We start from the raw sequence: 17,901 nt of genomic DNA, 5'->3' as shown, positions 1-17,901 counted from the left end.
ATCAGTAATGGCATATTAAATCTTTTGCCTCAAGGTTAAAAGCCTAAAGTCAGTCAAGACTGGTAGTGGCCAAAGATTGTTTGTGCTTCACCTCTGCTTTTGCATCCTCCCACCTCCAACGGGGATCCCACCAGATTGGGGTGGGGGCTCTGTCACCTTGGAAGAACAAACTTACACGTATGCTACAGACTTGTATTTATTTACATTTACACACACTGAGAACTGTGGTCCACACATTCTAGTTACTCTTGATAATTCCCTGCCATTGGAGGGGCCTGGAGCGCTGGTGGCCCCTTGGTCTTACTTGTTGCGTCCCTGATTAGTCTCCTTAGTTCTGAAATGCTTTGGTCTAACTCAAGTCTTCCTGTAGGGGTATGTGGGTGAAATTTAATGACCCGTGACATACAGGAGACCTGACTAGATGATCTGATGGTCTCTTTTGGCCCTTAAACTCTATGAAACTTTAAACTGCCAATATCAAAACTCCATTGTTGCTATACCTCAGCCATCCTCTCCTCTGTAAACCCAAGCCTCAAAGCCAGGCAAATTGAAACTTAAACCATCTTCTTCTTCCAACAATTAATCACCCTTGCAATTTTCCCCACTTCTCAAATTCTTGGGGAAAATGGATGGACTTCATCTTAAATCCTAAAACCATCCAATCCAGCCTATTTCAGCCCAAGGCAGGAGGAGTGAATTCCAAAGCTGTATGGCCTCCACAGAGGACCAATAGGGCTCCAGGTAGATCTTCAAGCTAAACAGTATGGTATGGGGGAGTGTCACAGAGTGACTGGCCGCTTTAAGGGGGGGGGGGGGAGAGGGAGCCACATCTGTGCCATAATCAGTTAGCTGCTTCCTAGCCCAAAGGGGCTGAGGACAGAACTCCAGGGGAATGAGCTTGGGTGCTTGGTGCTCTATCCTAAAGCCAGAAAGACTCCCGAAAGTAGCTAGGAATGGAGCCAAGAGTAGCTCCTGAAGGGCAGAAGAACCTTTTTGTTCGTTGGGACTTCTTAGTTGGACTCTTGCTGGAAGGGATTACGTTTTGTATGTGACTTGACCGGAGGGCTAAGCCAAATCTCCAGCACAGACTGGTGTGTAGAGAGCTGAGGAGACCCACCTTGGGGAGGAAACTGAGGCAGAGATCACTGACCATGCCACATGTGGCCTGAAGTGGGTGGTACAGGGCAGCCAGGTTCTCTGACAGGGAGGTTGACAGGCATTCTCTCAATAAGGAAGGTTCTAAGCCATTTCATTCTCTCCTATCTTTCAATCCAGCACTGTTCATGAAGAGTGGAAGAACGGAGCTTGACATTAATTTGTTTAGAATTTTTTACTGTGTCCCCCTTTCCCAAGGTACCCACTGAACCTGACACCAATAAGAACAATTTACAAAGACCAGCCAAAACATTGCACTGTGTATTGAAACTCACTAGGAATGCTGGAAGCAGCTAGCTCCAAAGTGAAGTCCCTACAGTGACAACATCTAACTGCTGGTCATGGAAAGTTTCAGTTCTGTGACTGATAGAATGACCCAGCGTGATTCTTACTTCATGAACGGAAGTAGAGAGAGGCAATCTCTTGGCTCAATGGATGCCCGGTCAGTGGCATTCCTGCTGATCCCTCATACTGAATATCAATACAACCTACTCGCCTTAATTCTCAACCATTTCTATCAAAAATCCTTCTTAGGCTTTGATGCACCAAAGCACTTAAGCATGTGCTTAACTGTTAGCACTCACGTAGTCTCTCTGCAATGAGGAGAGAGAAGAGTGAACAGTGGTAGAGTTGAAAAGGACCTTGAAGGTGAGGACAAGAAGCTTGGACTTGAATGAACAACCCTGAACTTAACAGAAATCTGTTCAGCCACATTAAATCCTGGTATATTTATTGAAAAGATGAATCCCTTTTCTGAATAAATTTCTTGGTTCAACCAAACCTCTCATTTTTGGTTAGGCTATGCTGAAGGATCTTGTGGCATTTGTGAATTGGTGCCCCAGTGTAGGCGCACTTAATAATGGGACTCTTTCACAAAAGGCGGTTGGGTGATTCAACCATTGCTCTGATATCCTCCACCGAAAGCATACCAATTATCCTGCATTGTGATAGAATGTTGGCAACATCATTTTGATAGAAAGAAAACATTTCCGCTACTAAAGGTTAATTCATCAATCTCCACAAAGTTGCCATAATGGACCAAGGAGTGCAATGGATTTCTTTATGGTGAATTCTGTCCAAGACCATGTCCCAGGCAGCCCATGCAAGTAAAATTTTGATGAATAGAGTTCTCATGCTGAGTTAGTTGGCCTGCAGCAATCAGGTTGCTGTAATTGTAAACAACAGTTCTTTGGTTTGTGGAAGAATGCTTGCAATCTGCTATAGGGTAACTGTGGAGTTATTAAGAACCAGATGCAGCAATTTAACATTTACCTGCCAGATGAGTGATGAGTCACCAATTCAGATGTCAGTCGTGTTCTTCATTAAATGCGCTTGCTGAACAATCACTTACAAACTCAGAGGAAAGGGAGGGGACAAAAAAAGCTCAGATTATGAGTGATGGGGGTGGAGCGGAACAAATATGCAAAAGTGTAATTGGCAATCAGACAAATGCAAGGAATCAGACACAAATTGCAAACACCAGAGGAAATACAACACAAAATCCTATAAAATGCAACCCCAGTGTAAGATAAAGATCTTTAGGGCCATATTATTAAAGCCTAACACAAAACAAGTGCCTGTCAAAATGCATGTGGAGCACTATGCTGTACAAACTCACTGTTGCAAACACAAATACCTATTAGCTGGTAATTACATACACCAATGGATAAGCAGGCAGTTATCCTGTTTGCATATGCAAATACGGCTTTCTGCAAGGGTAAAGGCTACATGCACATTGTAATGTTCTTTTGTCCTTTTGGTTTTGTATCCTATGAGGATATTGAGCCTGATTCAAACCCTACTGAAGTCAATGGAAGAACTCCCATTGACTTCAGTAGGCTTATCGATTTCTTTGGATGTGCCACCAGCACTTAGCTGTGATGTGTGAAATAAGTCACTGATATAACCACTGCTTAGCTAACATAGCTTCAGTGTTGCTTGATGTAGTACTGTCCATGTTCCATTCAAGCAAAGGGATTAAGTTACTAAAATGAAAACCAAAGTACAGGTATCGTATATAGTGTCAAGACTTTCTATGGTACCTGGTTCTGAGCTGTGATCCATAATGGCAATACCCCATTGTCCCACCACTCTGTTTTGTTTTGGGTTGCCTTATGAGAAAACTTCCTCAGGGTCTCTGGGTTAAACATCAGATTGTGAATCACTCCATGATCTTCAATCCAGCGACCTGGAATGCAAAAGAGGATGAGACAAGAGATAAACATGGGGGATGTCTCTGAAAAAAAAAAAAGGATGTCACATAGGTGTGATGCGGCAGATCCTGGAAACACAATGCAGTCATTGAACGAGCTCTTTCCAGATAAATGGATTCAACTGTTCCAGCTAACTGGGAAGAAGTATAAGAAAAAGATAGGGAAGGGGTAGACCTTCCTGGAACAGGCTGGCTTACCACTATTGCTGTCACAAAAATCACTAAAGATGAAGCTAGCAATGAATGGCTTGAATTTCCAAAGGGTCAAATCTTGATCATATTGAATTTCATGGAAGAACTCCACATTGGTGCAAATAAAGCAGGATGTGGCCTAAAGAGTTATAGTAGTTAAGGCAAGACTATTACACTGCATTTTAATAATTCTATTGTTTTACTAATTTCATTTTTACCACAGTTTTGTTTTTTGTTAGCAGCCCTTTTCATTCTCACTGAAGGGGTTGGTGAATGTGAGGTCAGAGGGGGATCTGGATGTTTGGTGGTTTGGTGTATCTGTGTTATCCTGCCTAGATCTGATGGGCCGGGTAAGGAAGAAAGAGTGAGTAATATCTGGTCCTTTTTTCACATATTTATTCTTCATCAAATAAACTATTTCATGAATAACTGTTTTACATTATTTGATCAGCTCAGTAGCTGGTAAAATTCTGTTTCTTAAGTAATAGTGCTGGATTCATCATGCTTTTTCATTATTTTGCCTACTATGAAGCTCTATGTGTCCTCAAGAAATTATAATGATGCATATTAACAAACAGAAATCATCACCACAGGTTCTGATGCTGTGATGGGAATGTTAGAAATCAAACCTTTGGAGACAGTCCAGATTGAATTGTTTTCTTCCTTTTATAAACTCCCATTGGGATACAAATCCCTTTTCCTTGGGGTTTGAATTGTGCTGGATAAGAGGAAGTGCTGAGCTCTCTGAATAGGTGCTTTGGGCCTGGAGAGCACTCTTGGGGAGAGAGTGTGATTTGGACTATACATCTACACAGGGGAGTAAGAAGTGAACCCCTCAGTTACACTTTTCAGGGACTGCCCAGACACTGAATCCAGAGGGATAGGTGTGAGGGGGTGGGCGGGGCGGGAGGGCTTACAGGCCACTTACTCCCTTTTTGGAGCAGGCGGGTGGGTCGCGGAATGGGTAGAATCTCGGATACATCCCTTGCTTGCTAGGCAGCATTGCTGAGTCAGTGTGGTAGGGGGTAGATGGGGAGTGTGAGTAATTCACTGCTGGTACAGGACAGCAGTACCTTGCCACACACCTTCCCCCCCCCGCCCACTTCTCTCTGAAGAACAAGAGAGACCTGTAGCCACCTGTAGCCCCCTGAGCCCCAAATCACTGGAATGCTCCTGGGCTGATGCAGCTACATGGCTCCCTTTACTATGAGCTATGTCCTTGTGACAAACTCTAGCCTTCAATACATTTTATAGAATTTATCATGTTGATAAACTGAGTAAGAGAGCTGATCATCATATGACTTCCATTTAAACCTGGATACAAATGAATGAACATCAGTGGCTAGATTCATGAGCCTGTTTCACGTGACAAGCTCTGCTGGCAACATGGACTGTGAGGAAAGCACAAGCAAATGCATAATTCACTCGGTTCCAAACAGCCACTCTTCATGCTTCGCCTTGCCACTCTGAGTGTATGGAGAAGTGCAGTTAGCCTGGCATTGCACAGGACTAGATGATTTTATGCAATTCACCAGGATTTCTAGTTACATATTATTAAAGTAGGAGTGAAACAGTTTTCCCGGCCTGTGAGGTTTTTAAGAATTGAAAATTTTCCCATCCCAAAATGGGATAAAATGTCAATCTTGAAAATTTTTGTGAACTGAGAATCTGTTTTTCCCGTCCGGTCAAGTCAATTATGTGTTTCAATAATATTTGATATGTTTATTTTGATTTTGACACTTTTAAATCTTTCTTTTTAGTGTAAATTAACAAGCTTAGAAAAGTCATTCTGAATTGAAAAATGAAACTTCTAAAAGAAGTCAGAATGGGATGTTTTGACAGTTTTGAAATTTTATTCAAAAATGTTTCAAACAGGAATATTGATCAAATCTGGCTTCCTTTTGAACAGCTGCAGTGAATTGACATCTTCCAGTCTAAAAGTTTTGTCGGCAAAATATTTTGGTTTGGGTCACTGTGACGCTGAATTCCATTCGTAGAAAATGGCCATTTTGGCTAAACTTTTCTGGTTTCTTGACGAAACAAACTGCACAAAACAAACACACCCCAAAAAACAAAAGTTATTCAGTCTTCAGTAAAAAAAAATCTTAAACCAATTTTTTTAACTGAAAACTGAAATTGTTTATCAAAAATGGTTTTAGAAAACTGAATATTTTTAATAAAAAAGCAAATATTTTTAGAAATTTCTTATGAAAAATAATGAGCATTTTTTGACCAGCTTTGTACACCTGTTTCAGTGCTCTGCTGCCAAAGGCCCCTGCTTCTGGAAGTGGTTATATGCCTGTGACCAATTCTTATCTCTAGTGTCAAGGAGTTCCATTGTCTAGGCCAGCTCCTGTGAAAGTTCCAAACCCCACAGTCCCCTTTCAGTCAATAGTTTCACAGTTCCAATGTAATGTAGCTGTTGTGGGAGGTCATGGTTGTGGACAGAGAGGAGATTTTCTAGTTCACTAGGGCCAGTCTCATGGAGGGCTTTGACTATCAGGACAAAGACTTGAACTGGACTCTGTATTCCATGGGGAGCGAGTGCAGAGAGCAGTGCACCAGCATTCTGTGGAGACCATTGTAGCAAACCAGATGGGCTGCTGTGTTTTCTGCTAATTAGAGCTTTTCTCAGAGGCTTGTTTTCATTGCTATGGGTAATGAAATGCAAGCCTGGAGGAGGATGAATCACTGTGGCCAGGTCAGTGCCTGAGAGGATGGAGCAGAACCTTTGGGCTCTTCATAGACAGAAGAGGACATTTTTTTGCTTTCATGGTTATTTGGGCATCCACCAGCACTGAGGAGTTCCAAAGGACCCCATGGCTGTGGATCAATGTTAAACTGGAGAGCAGATGCCTTTAATGGTGGGAGATGTTATGGAGGATGCACATTTTATTCCTCTCAACTTATTATTGCAACAAGAAGTTAATACTTTCTCAGTGAATAAGGGCTCATGTACATTCAAAGGTAGCTTTGTGTCCAAATTTCTGAATTAATGGACTCTTACGGATACATTCTGCCCTAAATCACACCACTTAACTTCAGTGGTTGTAAATCAGGACAGAATTTGGCTCATAACCTTTCATTAACCCCCAGTTCTTTGAATGCTCCTTTCATGATGTGGCAAGTAAAGCAGATTGGTGAAGGTGGCCTCTCTGTCATGCTGTGGAGTATTTATAAAACATCAAGGAGATTCGCGAGCTAAGGTGCCCAAGTTTGGCTGTCACCCTAATTGCCCGTCAAACAGAAATGTTAACGGTAAATGCTAATGAGTATTTACAGTGAGGTAAGTTGTGACAAGGCTGTTTGCTCTAAACATATTTAGATAAATATTCATGTTTCCAGATTAAATGTATTCCAGCCCCTTAAAAAAATGTGAGGCCTTTGCAAAAGATTCAGAGATTCTATGGCCAGCGACGCCCATTCAGATCATCTTGTCCGGCAGTTTTCAAACTTCATTGCACTGAGACCCCCTTTGGACAACAAAGATTACTACATGACCTCAAGAAGGAGGACCAAAGCCTGAGCCCGCCAGAGCCCCGCTGCCCTGGGGGGAGAAGCCAAAGCCTGAGGACTTCCATCCCAGATGGGGGGCGGGGGGCGGACTGTAACCTGAGCCCCACCGCCCAGGCCTGACGCCTTCAGGCTTCAGCTTCAGTCCCAGACAGTGCAGCTCTAGCTTCAGCTTCAGCCCTGGGTGGTGGAACTCAGGCTTCGGCTTCAGCCCTGGGCCTGAGCAAGTCTAATGCCAGCCCTGGTGACCCCATTAAAAAAAGGTTACAACCCACTTTGGGGTCCCAACCCACAGTCTGAGAATTGCTGATCTAGTCTGACCTCCTGCATAACACAGGGCAGAGAATTTGATCCTTGAATTCTTGCCTTTAGCCCATAATTTCTAGCTGAGCTAGATCACGTATTTTAGAAGAAGACACAACATTGCTTTTGAGGCTACAAGTCACACTGTTGAGGTTATGAAACAGTTTCAGCATTGTAATCTGGCAGCTGGGCCAGCACAACTCTCTCCTACTGGATGCTTTGAAATGAGGCCCCAGCTCTTCCAGGCTAGCCTGGTGTTAACATTCTAAGAAATATTGAGAAGGGAGTTGCTACTGCTTCTCAGCAGTGCCCATTCTGTATCAGTGAGGCCCATAGCAATGGAGAACTAAGCCTGAAGCCTTTATTCCACTATGTTTACCTAGAACTTTGTGAGACTCCCTGGAGTTGTTTGTAAGGCTCCTGCAGTGGCAGGTGAGGGAGGCGAGAGCTTACATAGGAGAAGCCCCATTACTCTTGCCAAATTCCAACTTGGGAGACTGGATTCTGTATGACTATAACTGTATCAGTTGTAAAAAGAACAGGAGTACTTGTGGCACCTTAGAGACTAACAAATTTATTAGAGCATAAGCTTTCGTGGGCTACAACCCACTTCTTCGGATGCATATAGAGTGAAACATATATTGAGGAGATATATATACACACATACAGAGAGCATGAACAGGTGGGAGTTGTCTTACCAACTCTGAGAGGCCAATTAAGTAAGAGAAAAAAAACTTTTGAAGTGATAATCAAGATAGCTCAGTACAGACAGTTTGATAAGAAGCAAGTGTGAAAATACTTACAAGGGGAGATAGATTCAATGTTTGTAATGGCTCAGCCATTCCCAGTCCTTATTTAATCCTGAGTTGATTGTGTCTAGTTTGCATATCAATTCCAGCTCAGCAGTCTCTCGCTGGAGTCTGTTTTTGAAGTTTTTCTGTTTTAAGATAGCCACCCGCAGGTCTGTCATAGAATGGCCAAACAGGTTAAAGTGTTCTCCCACTGGTTTTTGAGTATTATGATTCCTGATGTCAGATTTGTGTCCATTAATTCTTTTGCGTAGAGACTGTCCGGTTTGGCCAATGTACATGTCAGAGGGGCATTGCTGGCACATGATGGCATATATCACATTGGTAGATGTGCAGGTGAACGAGCCCCTGATGGTATGGCTGATGTGATTAGGCCCTATGATGATGTCACTTGAATAGATATGTGGACAGAGTTGGCATCGGGCTTTGTTACAAGGATAGGTTCCTGGGTCAGTGTTTTTGTTCAGTGATGTGTGGTTGCTGGTGAGTATTTGCTTTAGGTTGGGGGGTTGTCTGTAAGCGAGGACAGGTCTGTCTCCCAAGATCTGTGAGAGTAAAGGATCATCTTTCAGGATAGGTTGTAGATCTCTGATGATGCGCTGGAGAGGTTTTAGTTGGGGGCTGAAGGTGACAGCTAGTGGTGTTCTGTTATTTTCTTTGTTGGCCCTGTCTTGTAGGAGGTGACTTCTGGGTACTCGTCTGGCTCTGTCAATCTGTTTTTTCACTTCAGCAGGTGGGTATTGTAGTTTTAAGAATGCTTGATAGAGATCTTGTAGGTGCTTGTCTCTATCTGAGGGATTGGAGCAAATGCGGTTATATCTTAGAGCAAATACTCACCAGCAACCACACATCACTGAACAAAAACACTGACCCAGGAACCTATCCTTGTAACAAAGCCCGATGCCAACTCTGTCCACATATCTATTCAAGTGACATCATCATAGGGCCTAATCACATCAGCCATACCATCAGGGGCTCGTTCACCTGCACATCTACCAATGTGATATATGCCATCATGTGCCAGCAATGCCCCTCTGACATGTACATTGGCCAAACCGGACAGTCTCTACGTAAAAGAATTAATGGACACAAATCTGACATCAGGAATCATAATACTCAAAAACCAGTGGGAGAACACTTTAACCTGTCTGGCCATTCTATGACAGACCTGCGGGTGGCTATCTTAAAACAGAAAAACTTCAAAAACAGACTCCAGCGAGAGACTGCTGAGCTGGAATTGATATGCAAACTAGACACAATCAACTCAGGATTAAATAAGGACTGGGAATGGCTGAGCCATTACAAACATTGAATCTATCTCCCCTTGTAAGTATTTTCACACTTGCTTCTTATCAAACTGTCTGTACTGAGCTATCTTGATTATCACTTCAAAAGTTTTTTTTTTTTTTCTCTTACTTAATTGGCCTCTCAGAGTTGGTAAGACAACTCCCACCTGTTCATGCTCTCTGTATGTGTGTATATATCTCTCCTCAATATATGTTTCACTCTATATGCATCCGAAGAAGTGGGTTGTAGCCCACGAAAGCTTATGCTCTAATAAATTTGTTAGTCTCTAAGGTGCCACAAGTACTCCTGTTCTTTTTGTGGATACAGACTAACACGGCTGCTACTCTGAAACCTGTATCAGTTGTGTAGCTCCAGCATGGAGCTAGTTGCTTTATGATAAGGTCTGAAGTTGAGGAGCTTATGGTCTAAACAGGAAGAAAGGAACAAAGAAGAGGCAGTGAAAATTCAGTGTGAATGAATAGCGTAGTGACCCTTGGTTGGGTTGTTGGCAAGGATTGAAGTTGGAACCTCTAGCATAGATCTTCACCCTCTAAGCAAAAGGACTTGAATCCATTAGCTGGAAGCAAGGACTGGGACCTGTCCTCTCTGGGTCAGCCACAGTGAGAAACAAAGACATAATTGGGCAGTGTGTTACAGGAGTAAAAGTGAGCATTCATCATTCACACTGCAGGATTTTTTTTTGCTTATTATGTTTTTTCTTTGGGTGTTGCATTTATTCTATCTGAGTCCCCAATGCAGTGTCAGTGGGATATGGTTGTGACCGCTAAGGCAGCTTTCTGTATGAAGTTTATGTATTATTGTCTGTCAGGGTGTATATGTGATTCCATGGGGGAGGGTGACCAAATCCCTCCAGGAACTAAGAACAGTGAGGGGTGACTAGGCTAATTTACTCAGATTGTAACTCTCCAGAGAGATACCACCCGCTGGGGAGACCTGCATATACTGGTTCCAATTGGATTCTTCAGAGACCAACAGAAAAAGGACTTTTGGATAAACAGTTTAAACTGATTCAGGGCCTTTCTTCTGATCCATCAAATAGACAAGACCTTCTCTCCCATGGTAGCCCAATACCTGTGGAGGAGTTGGAAGGACTTGACCTACTGGGGCCCCATAAGACTGATGGATGACCTCTGCTGAGACTTTAGCTTGCATATAGGCACTCTTATTGTTTTTTATGTTTGTCTGTAATGCTTTCACTTTAAGAATAAGTGTGCTTGATTAGAGCTGTGTGGCAATTCCTAACAGCTGGCAGTTATGTTGATATAGCCTCCAAGGAGAGCACAAAGCAGGTCTGCTGAGGCAGTCTGACTTGCTGGTGAATTCACAGTATAGCCAGGGAACTGTGCAGCCTGGAAATACCGTGGTCAGGGGGGAGAGAGATGCATGTCTCTGCCCAAGAGAGGTGACTGCTGGGGAGCCAGAAACCTGACAGTGGATGCCCTTGCTGGACCACAAGGGGTAAATACAGGTGCAGTTCCCTTGAACTGTGACAATGGTGTTTTTCTTCATTCCTTAGTCTAACCTGTTTTGTAGGGTTGCTGTGTGCAGATAAACAGCTGCTGTGCTTCACCCCAGGGGTTGCATATTTCAGTGAGGGGCAAAGTGATTCCTATGCCCCCTATGTATCGCTCTCGCATGATCAGTTAAATTCATAAAAGCTCTTTTGTTTGCAAGGTGTTGTGTTAACAATGATCTTACATGTATATACTGTAAGCCTAAATTGCTTTTATTCTTGCATGAACAAGATCTGTCAACAGAACTGTGGAGCACTTGCATCCCATCCTGACTGACTGGGTGTAGATATTGGGATAAGAGAAAATAGGGCAAAGCATAAGCTGCAGCACTTAATGGGAAAGGCGGCTCAAGGAACAAGCTAGGTGAACCAGAAATCAGTGACAAGCCATTTAACTATTCCAATTTCATCTGGGTATCCTGACTTTAGGTAACAGGGAGTTTGCTGTTCCACTGTCTCAGAACTGTCAGGCTGTAATATTTTTGAGGTTTTTTTTATAGATTTGTTTGCTGTCTTGAAAATATATGGTGGGCATCTATATCTGTGGTTAATTATATCAGACACCTGCCAAATCGTATTTGCTTATGTAATGCTGCACTTCAACAGAGATCAGGAGACAGGTCTGTTCCTGCCTAGCTATTCTGTTAAGAGGGAAAAAATGCTCTAATTTTCCATCTTGTATGTGGAAATTTGTCATCTTAGAGATAGGCCACTTTGATGGATGGAGGGCCTGATCCTGTGAGGTGCTGAGGGCCTCCTGTGTGTTGCTGGGAGCGCTCCGTTCCCATAGATCTCAGTGCCATCTTACAGGATGCACTCAGCAGCTGGCAGGATGGGGCTCCGAGTTTCTGAAATACTCATTACAAGGTGAAGATCTGACCTAGACTTTCCAAAAAAAGAGTAAGATATGAAAGACAGGAGAAAACTCTTCTTTCCCCCCCAAGGCTTCCATTGACATTGTCTTGTTTAGAAGACAGTCCTATTAAAAGGACAATAGGCAGTGCATTGTGCAGCAATTAACTCGGATGATGGATTTATTTAGGGCCAGATTCAGTTGAACTATTCCTGGATTAAGGGATTACTCAGTGTGAGTAAGGGTGGTAGAATGTGGTTCTTATTGTGGCAATGTAAAGAGGACATAGTGTAAATGAGAATTAGTCCCGCCATCATTAAACTGATACTGTTGTGTTGCAGTGAGACATCAAGAGATGCAAGTCAGACCAGTAGAACCCACTAAACCCTAAATCTATGATAAATGAGGATATTCCGAACATCTGAGCCAGCATTCAATTCCAGCATCCATTCACTGACAAAGAAACAGTTTGATATCTTCTTTCAAGCATCTGTTTCCTTCATCCTTTCAACTTCCAGCAATGCAATGAACTAGAAGGCTCAAAACATACAGATGATAGGCTAATTCTTCAGAGGGAGTGCAGTCCAAGTGGCATGGCAAAAGGATCTCATATCAAAGTACTGTAAACATGTACTTGAGAATCCAATCATTGAAAGTGCAGACAAATCATAAAATATTAACAGCTCAAGATAAAAGAGCACAACGGCCTCCCAAACAAATAATGTGCGATACAAAATCTATATACCTGGGACCAAAATCTCTGACTCCAGACTCAATCCAAATGAAATGGGAAAACACAAAAGGAAAAGTTAGCCACAGCTATTGCTGTGGATCCAGTGGCTTCCAGGCTATGGCACATCAAACTCCAGTCTGAGCTGCTGTTCCATCTCTGTTGCTTCTCCTTTTATTGGGCTCAGAGTGACTGGGGAACTGTCTATCAGCTCATCCCTCCCAAAGAACAACATTGTATCCCTGTGGTCTAGTGGGTTAATGGACACGGTAGATGTCAAGAAGTTACTTTAGCACTTCTTTAGGGTACATCTACACTTCAAACACTACAGCGGTGCAGCTGCAGTGTTTAATGTAGACACTACCTATGTTGATTGGCATAGGGAATCCACCTCCCTGAGAGGTGGTGGCTAGGTTGACAGAAGAATTCTTCCATAGATCTAGTGCTGTCTATACTGGGGGCTAGGACCATCTAGCTACATCCTTCGGGGTGAGGATTCTTTACACCCCGGAGAGTTGTAGCTATACTGATGTAAGTAAAGTCCTAGTGTAGACCAGGCCTTACTGTGATACAGCTACTTGGAATAAGTGAATAGCACATCAGCGAAATTCTCAGTCTATATTAAACTGAGAGGCATCACGAACAGCAATGAGAACGGAGGAGTAGTATAATAATGATACACAGTGGCCTTAGAAATTTGAGCAGGAAAGAATCAAAGGACATTCAGTTTGGGAAAAATACAGCCTAATGCAGCTGTAGAAAAATTCTCCAAAACAGAGTTAATGGGAGGAGGAAACCTGCAAGTCAGTAATGCTAAAGCAGATCTAGACAGAAGACTATGTATGAGTTTGCAATATGATAGGCCAAGCTGCCAGTGACCTTAGAGCCTGATCCTATGAGCTGCTGAGGGGCTCCTGCAAGGTGTTGAGCGCTCTCTAATCCCAGTGAAGATAACGAGAGTTCAGGGCATTCTGAACCTCACAAGATGAAGCTCTCACTGGGTGTCTTGTTAGAGGCTGTGTCCACATCAGCAAATGTAGTGTCTGCTCTTCAGTACCGGTGCAAGACTAGACTGAGCTCGGGCATTTACAGCATTGTGTCCTGGCAGGACTACGTAACAGGACAGTAGAAACACCTGTGTCTGATCTACACTTGTGCTGGCATTGTTGCTGGTCCCAGTGCAGCTGCATCAATTCTGAAAACAGGCACTAAGGTCTGAGTTCTGCAAGCTGACTTCAGTGGGGCTCGGCACAGGCACAGAGGCTGACGTGCTAGTGTGGGGATGCACAGAACGAAGCCCTCAGCTAGGAGTCCAAACAACAGGTGAGAATGAAAATGTACATCTAGATAAAGAGCAAGGGAACAATACACTGACTGAAGCCTTCTGGGCTCCCACCTCAAGTACTGTCCTAGAAGGACATGACTATCCCATAAGAGCAGCCCTCTTCTAAAGGAAGCAGAGAATCAATTTCTAAAATAGCTGAGTGTCAAAATGTCTCCTGCCCATAGTTAATCCAGAGTTGGAGAAATGTAAAGATGCTCTGTTATCATAATAGCTGATAGGTATCAAATGTCCTTGAAAGAAATAACCAGGGCCAGCCCTAGGTGTCGTGTCGCCCAAGGCGGAAAACATTTTCAGCCCTCCAACCCAAAAGTCATAAACAACAAAACAATCCCTCCCCCTTCCAAAATGGGAACTTGGTGCTCCCAAATACGATGAGGTGTTGGTGCTCAGGGTGGCTGCCCTGATCATCCACCCCTTAGGAGGCCTCTCGTAACATTTGCTAAGGATGGCTTATGCACAGAGAAAGAAGCATGTTTCTCTCTGCCCACTCAACCATCCATCCATCCATCCATCTACTAGATGACTTGGAAGAGTTATCCTTTCAAGTAGATGGGAATAGACAGTCACAACTGAATTCCATCTGGCCATTGGGTATATGGATGTTGACATTTGACTGTCCTTTCGCATAGCCTGCTGTAAAGATTGAGTCACTTTGGTTTCTGGTTCCTATCACCAATACGTTAGTTCTCATTTTCTGTCCATTCTCCTTTCTTCAATTTGAGTGGTGGTGGTGGGGTTGTGCTGATCAACCACTGTCAGTCTTGCTTGGGGTGCCATCAGGGCCGGCTCTAACTCTTTTGCCGCCCCAGGCAAAAAAGAAGAGCGCCGCCCTGCCGTAACACCCCCCCTCCAGTGCCGCGCCACCAACCCCCACCCCCCGCAGCACCGCGCCGGGCCGCCCAAACCCCCAAGCGCTGCGCCGGGCCGCCCAAACCCCTGCCCGCACTTGAGCGCCGCGCCGCCCAAACCCCCGGAGCGCCGCGCCGCCCAAACCCCCGCCCCGAGCGCCGGGCTGGGCCGCCCAAACCCCCGGAGCGCCTCGCTGGGCCGGGCAAACCCCCGCCCCCCCCCCCCGAACGCCTGGCCGGGCCGCCCAAACCCCCCGAGTGCCGAGCGCCTCGCCGGGCCGCCCAAACCTCCGGAGCGCCACGCCGGCCAAACCCCTGCCCCCCCCCCGAGCGCTGCGCCGCGCCTCACCGTGCCGGCCAAACCCCCCGAGCGCCGCACCGGGCCGGCCAAACCCCCGAGCGCCGCACCGGGCCGCCCAAACCCCCGAGCGCCGCACCGGGCCGCCCAAACCCCCGAGCGCCGCACCGGGCCGCCCAAACCCCCGAGCGCCGCACCGGGCCGCCCAAACCCCCGAGCGCCGCACCGGGCCGCCCAAACCCCCGAGCGCCGCACCGGGCCGCCCAAACCCCCGGAGCGCCTCGCTGAGCCGCCCAAACCACCGCCCCCCGAGCGCCTCGCTGAGCCGCCCAAACCCCCGCCCACTGAGTGCCTCGCCGAGCCGCTCAAACCCCCGCCCACTGAGTGCCTCGCCGAGCCGCTCAAACCCCCGCCCCCCAAGCGCCGCACCGGGCCGCCCAAACCCCCAAGCCACGCCAGGCCGCCCAAACCCCTGCCCGCCCCCCAAGTGCCAGGCTGGGCCGGGCCGCCCAAACCCCCTGAGCGTCGAGAGCCTCGCCGGGCTGGCCAAACCCCCGGAGCACCGCGCCCCCCAAACCCCCGCCCCGAGCGCCGTGTCGGGCCGCCCGAGCACCGGGTCGGGCCGCCCAAACCCCCGCCCAAACCCCCAAGTGCTGCACCGGGCCGCCCAAACCCCTGCCCGCCCCCCGAGCGCCGCGCCAGGCCGGGCCGCCCAACCCCGCCGAGAGCCTCGCCGGGCCGGCCAAACCCCTGGAGCGCTGCGCCGCCCAAACCCCCGCCCCGAGCGCCGGGCCGGGCCGGCCAAACCCCCGGAGCGCCGGGCCGCTCAAACCCCCGCCCCCCGAGCGCCGCACTGGGCCACCCAAGCGCCGGGCCGGGCCGCCCAAACCCCTGCCCGCCCCCCAAGTGCCGCGCTGGGCCGCCCAAAGCCCCAGAGTGCCTTGCCAGGCCGGCCAAACCCCCGCCCCACCCCGAGCGCCTCGCCGGGCCTGCCAAACCCCCGCACCCCCCCTCCCCGAGCGACTCGCCGGGCCGCCCAAACCCCCGCCCCAGCCCCCGAGCGCCGCACCTTGCCAGGCCGGCCAACCCCCCCGAGCGCCGCGCCGGCCAAACCCCCGAGCGCCGCGCCAGGCTGGCCAAACCCCCGGAGCGCCGGGCTGTGCTGCCGAAGCCCCCGCCCCCCGAGCGCTGCGCCGGGCCACCCAAACCCCCGCCCCCCGAGCGCCTCGCCGGGCCGGCCAAACCCCCGGAGCGCCTTGCCGGGCCGCCCAACCGCCCGCCCCCCGAGCGCCTCACCGAGCCGCCCAAACACCTGCCCCGAGCGCCTCGCTGGGCCGGCCAAACCCCTGGAGCGCTGCGCCGCCCAACTGAGCGCCGGGCCGCGCCGCCGAAGCCCCCGCCTTCCCGCCCAGTGCTGCGCCGCCAAAACACCCCCCGTGCTGCCCGGCCGAAACAAACAAACAAAAACTCTCGAGCGCCGCCCCGCCGAACAAAAAAACCCAAAAAACAAAAACACCGCGAGCGCCCCCCACCACCCCAACATTGGCCGCCCCTTCTAAAGTGCCGCCCCAAGCACGTGCTTGGTCGGTTGGTGCCTGGAGCTGGCCCTGGGTGCCGTTAGTGGAAAACAGCATTTGTGCTGAAAGGCTTTAGTTCATTGTTTACTACGGTGCAATGCAGGGAAATGCAGCCCCATTTAATGCTGTGGGACAGTAGAACCAAGAGGCCCCAACAGAGATCAGTGACCTGCACAAGGTCACATGGCAGGTCAAGGACAGAGTTGGGAATAGAACTTAGCTCTCCTGGCTCTGAGTCCTCTGTCCTGACCACTAGCTGACCCTGCCTCCTCTCGGGCCCCTCCTCTCCTTCAAATAATGACTGCTTCAAAATATTCGTATCCTTCATGTGGGGGAGGAATCCTGCTTTTTGAGCCAAATAGAGCTAGAGTTAAACTGGTGTGAATGACTGCCCAAGGTGCAGGACAATGGAGAGCTAAATGCAGTGTTTATCAGCCTGGCTTCGGGTGGGGAAGTCCCAGACTAGTGCAGGAAAGGTGTGGGTCAGAGAAGAACAATGGGGAAGATGGGGGAGAAAGTTACATGGCTGTGGACTGTCCCCAAGGCACATGTGTGCCTGTGGCTATGGAAAATGCAGTGGATGGCTCCATAAGCTTGCTCCCCTTCTCTCCTTGCTCCCACAGTGCCCCTGGTATGCAGCCAGCCACTGGAGTAGCCTTACACGAGCAGGGCTAAAGGTTCAGGGAGGAGCCCATAAACCACACTCATTGAACTGTGCTAAGCTGCAGGACCATAGGCAGCCAGCCTCATGCAACCACCAGTGAAAAGCCCCATCCAAAGCAAGGGAAGTAAGGACCAGGGAGTCACAAAGCAAGATGGCAAAAAAAGAGCCAAATAAAGGAAAAAGGGAGAGGAGGAAAAGCTGAGAAGAAGGGGGTGAAAGAACCAGTCAGAAAAGGACAGATGAGAGAAAACAGTCAAGAAAAGAGATGGTGGCGGTTGTGTTGGGGTAAGGAGCAAGATGATATGAGGGGGTACACTAATCCATAGCAAAGGTAGATCTTTTCTGGTGGAGCCGACCAGGTCTCAGCAGTTTCTAGATTCTAAAAGAAGCATAAAGCTCCTTGTTTTAATTCTGGGAACTTGTGTGAATTCTGAACAGCTTTTGCGTGTTCTAAAAGGGCACTGGTATGCCTTTGTTCCTCCTTAGTGAATTGAGATGTAGCATAGTGATGACGGATCACCAGCAGCTTGAGGAGATCCATATCTGGTTGAGTGGTTCCTTGAAAATGTCCCGGTGTTGGG

General features: G+C 47.5%; 1 protein-coding gene across 1 annotated transcript in view; it reads right to left on the bottom strand.

The window, feature by feature from the left end:
- The window catches only part of LOC135884588 (ectonucleotide pyrophosphatase/phosphodiesterase family member 7-like), a 53,529-nt gene that overhangs the window by 21,957 nt on the left and 13,671 nt on the right, over positions 1 to 17,901 (bottom strand). The window contains exon 2 of the mRNA XM_065412016.1: positions 3,198 to 3,343. Coding sequence (XP_065268088.1) covers positions 3,198 to 3,343 — 146 coding nt within the window. The remainder of the gene's footprint in view (positions 1 to 3,197; positions 3,344 to 17,901) is intronic.

This window comes from Emys orbicularis, chromosome 10 (genome assembly GCF_028017835.1).
Source record: "Emys orbicularis isolate rEmyOrb1 chromosome 10, rEmyOrb1.hap1, whole genome shotgun sequence".
Lineage (NCBI taxonomy): Eukaryota > Metazoa > Chordata > Testudines > Emydidae > Emys > Emys orbicularis.
Note: the sequence above shows the minus strand (reverse complement) of the source record. Positions and strands in the feature narration are given on the sequence as shown.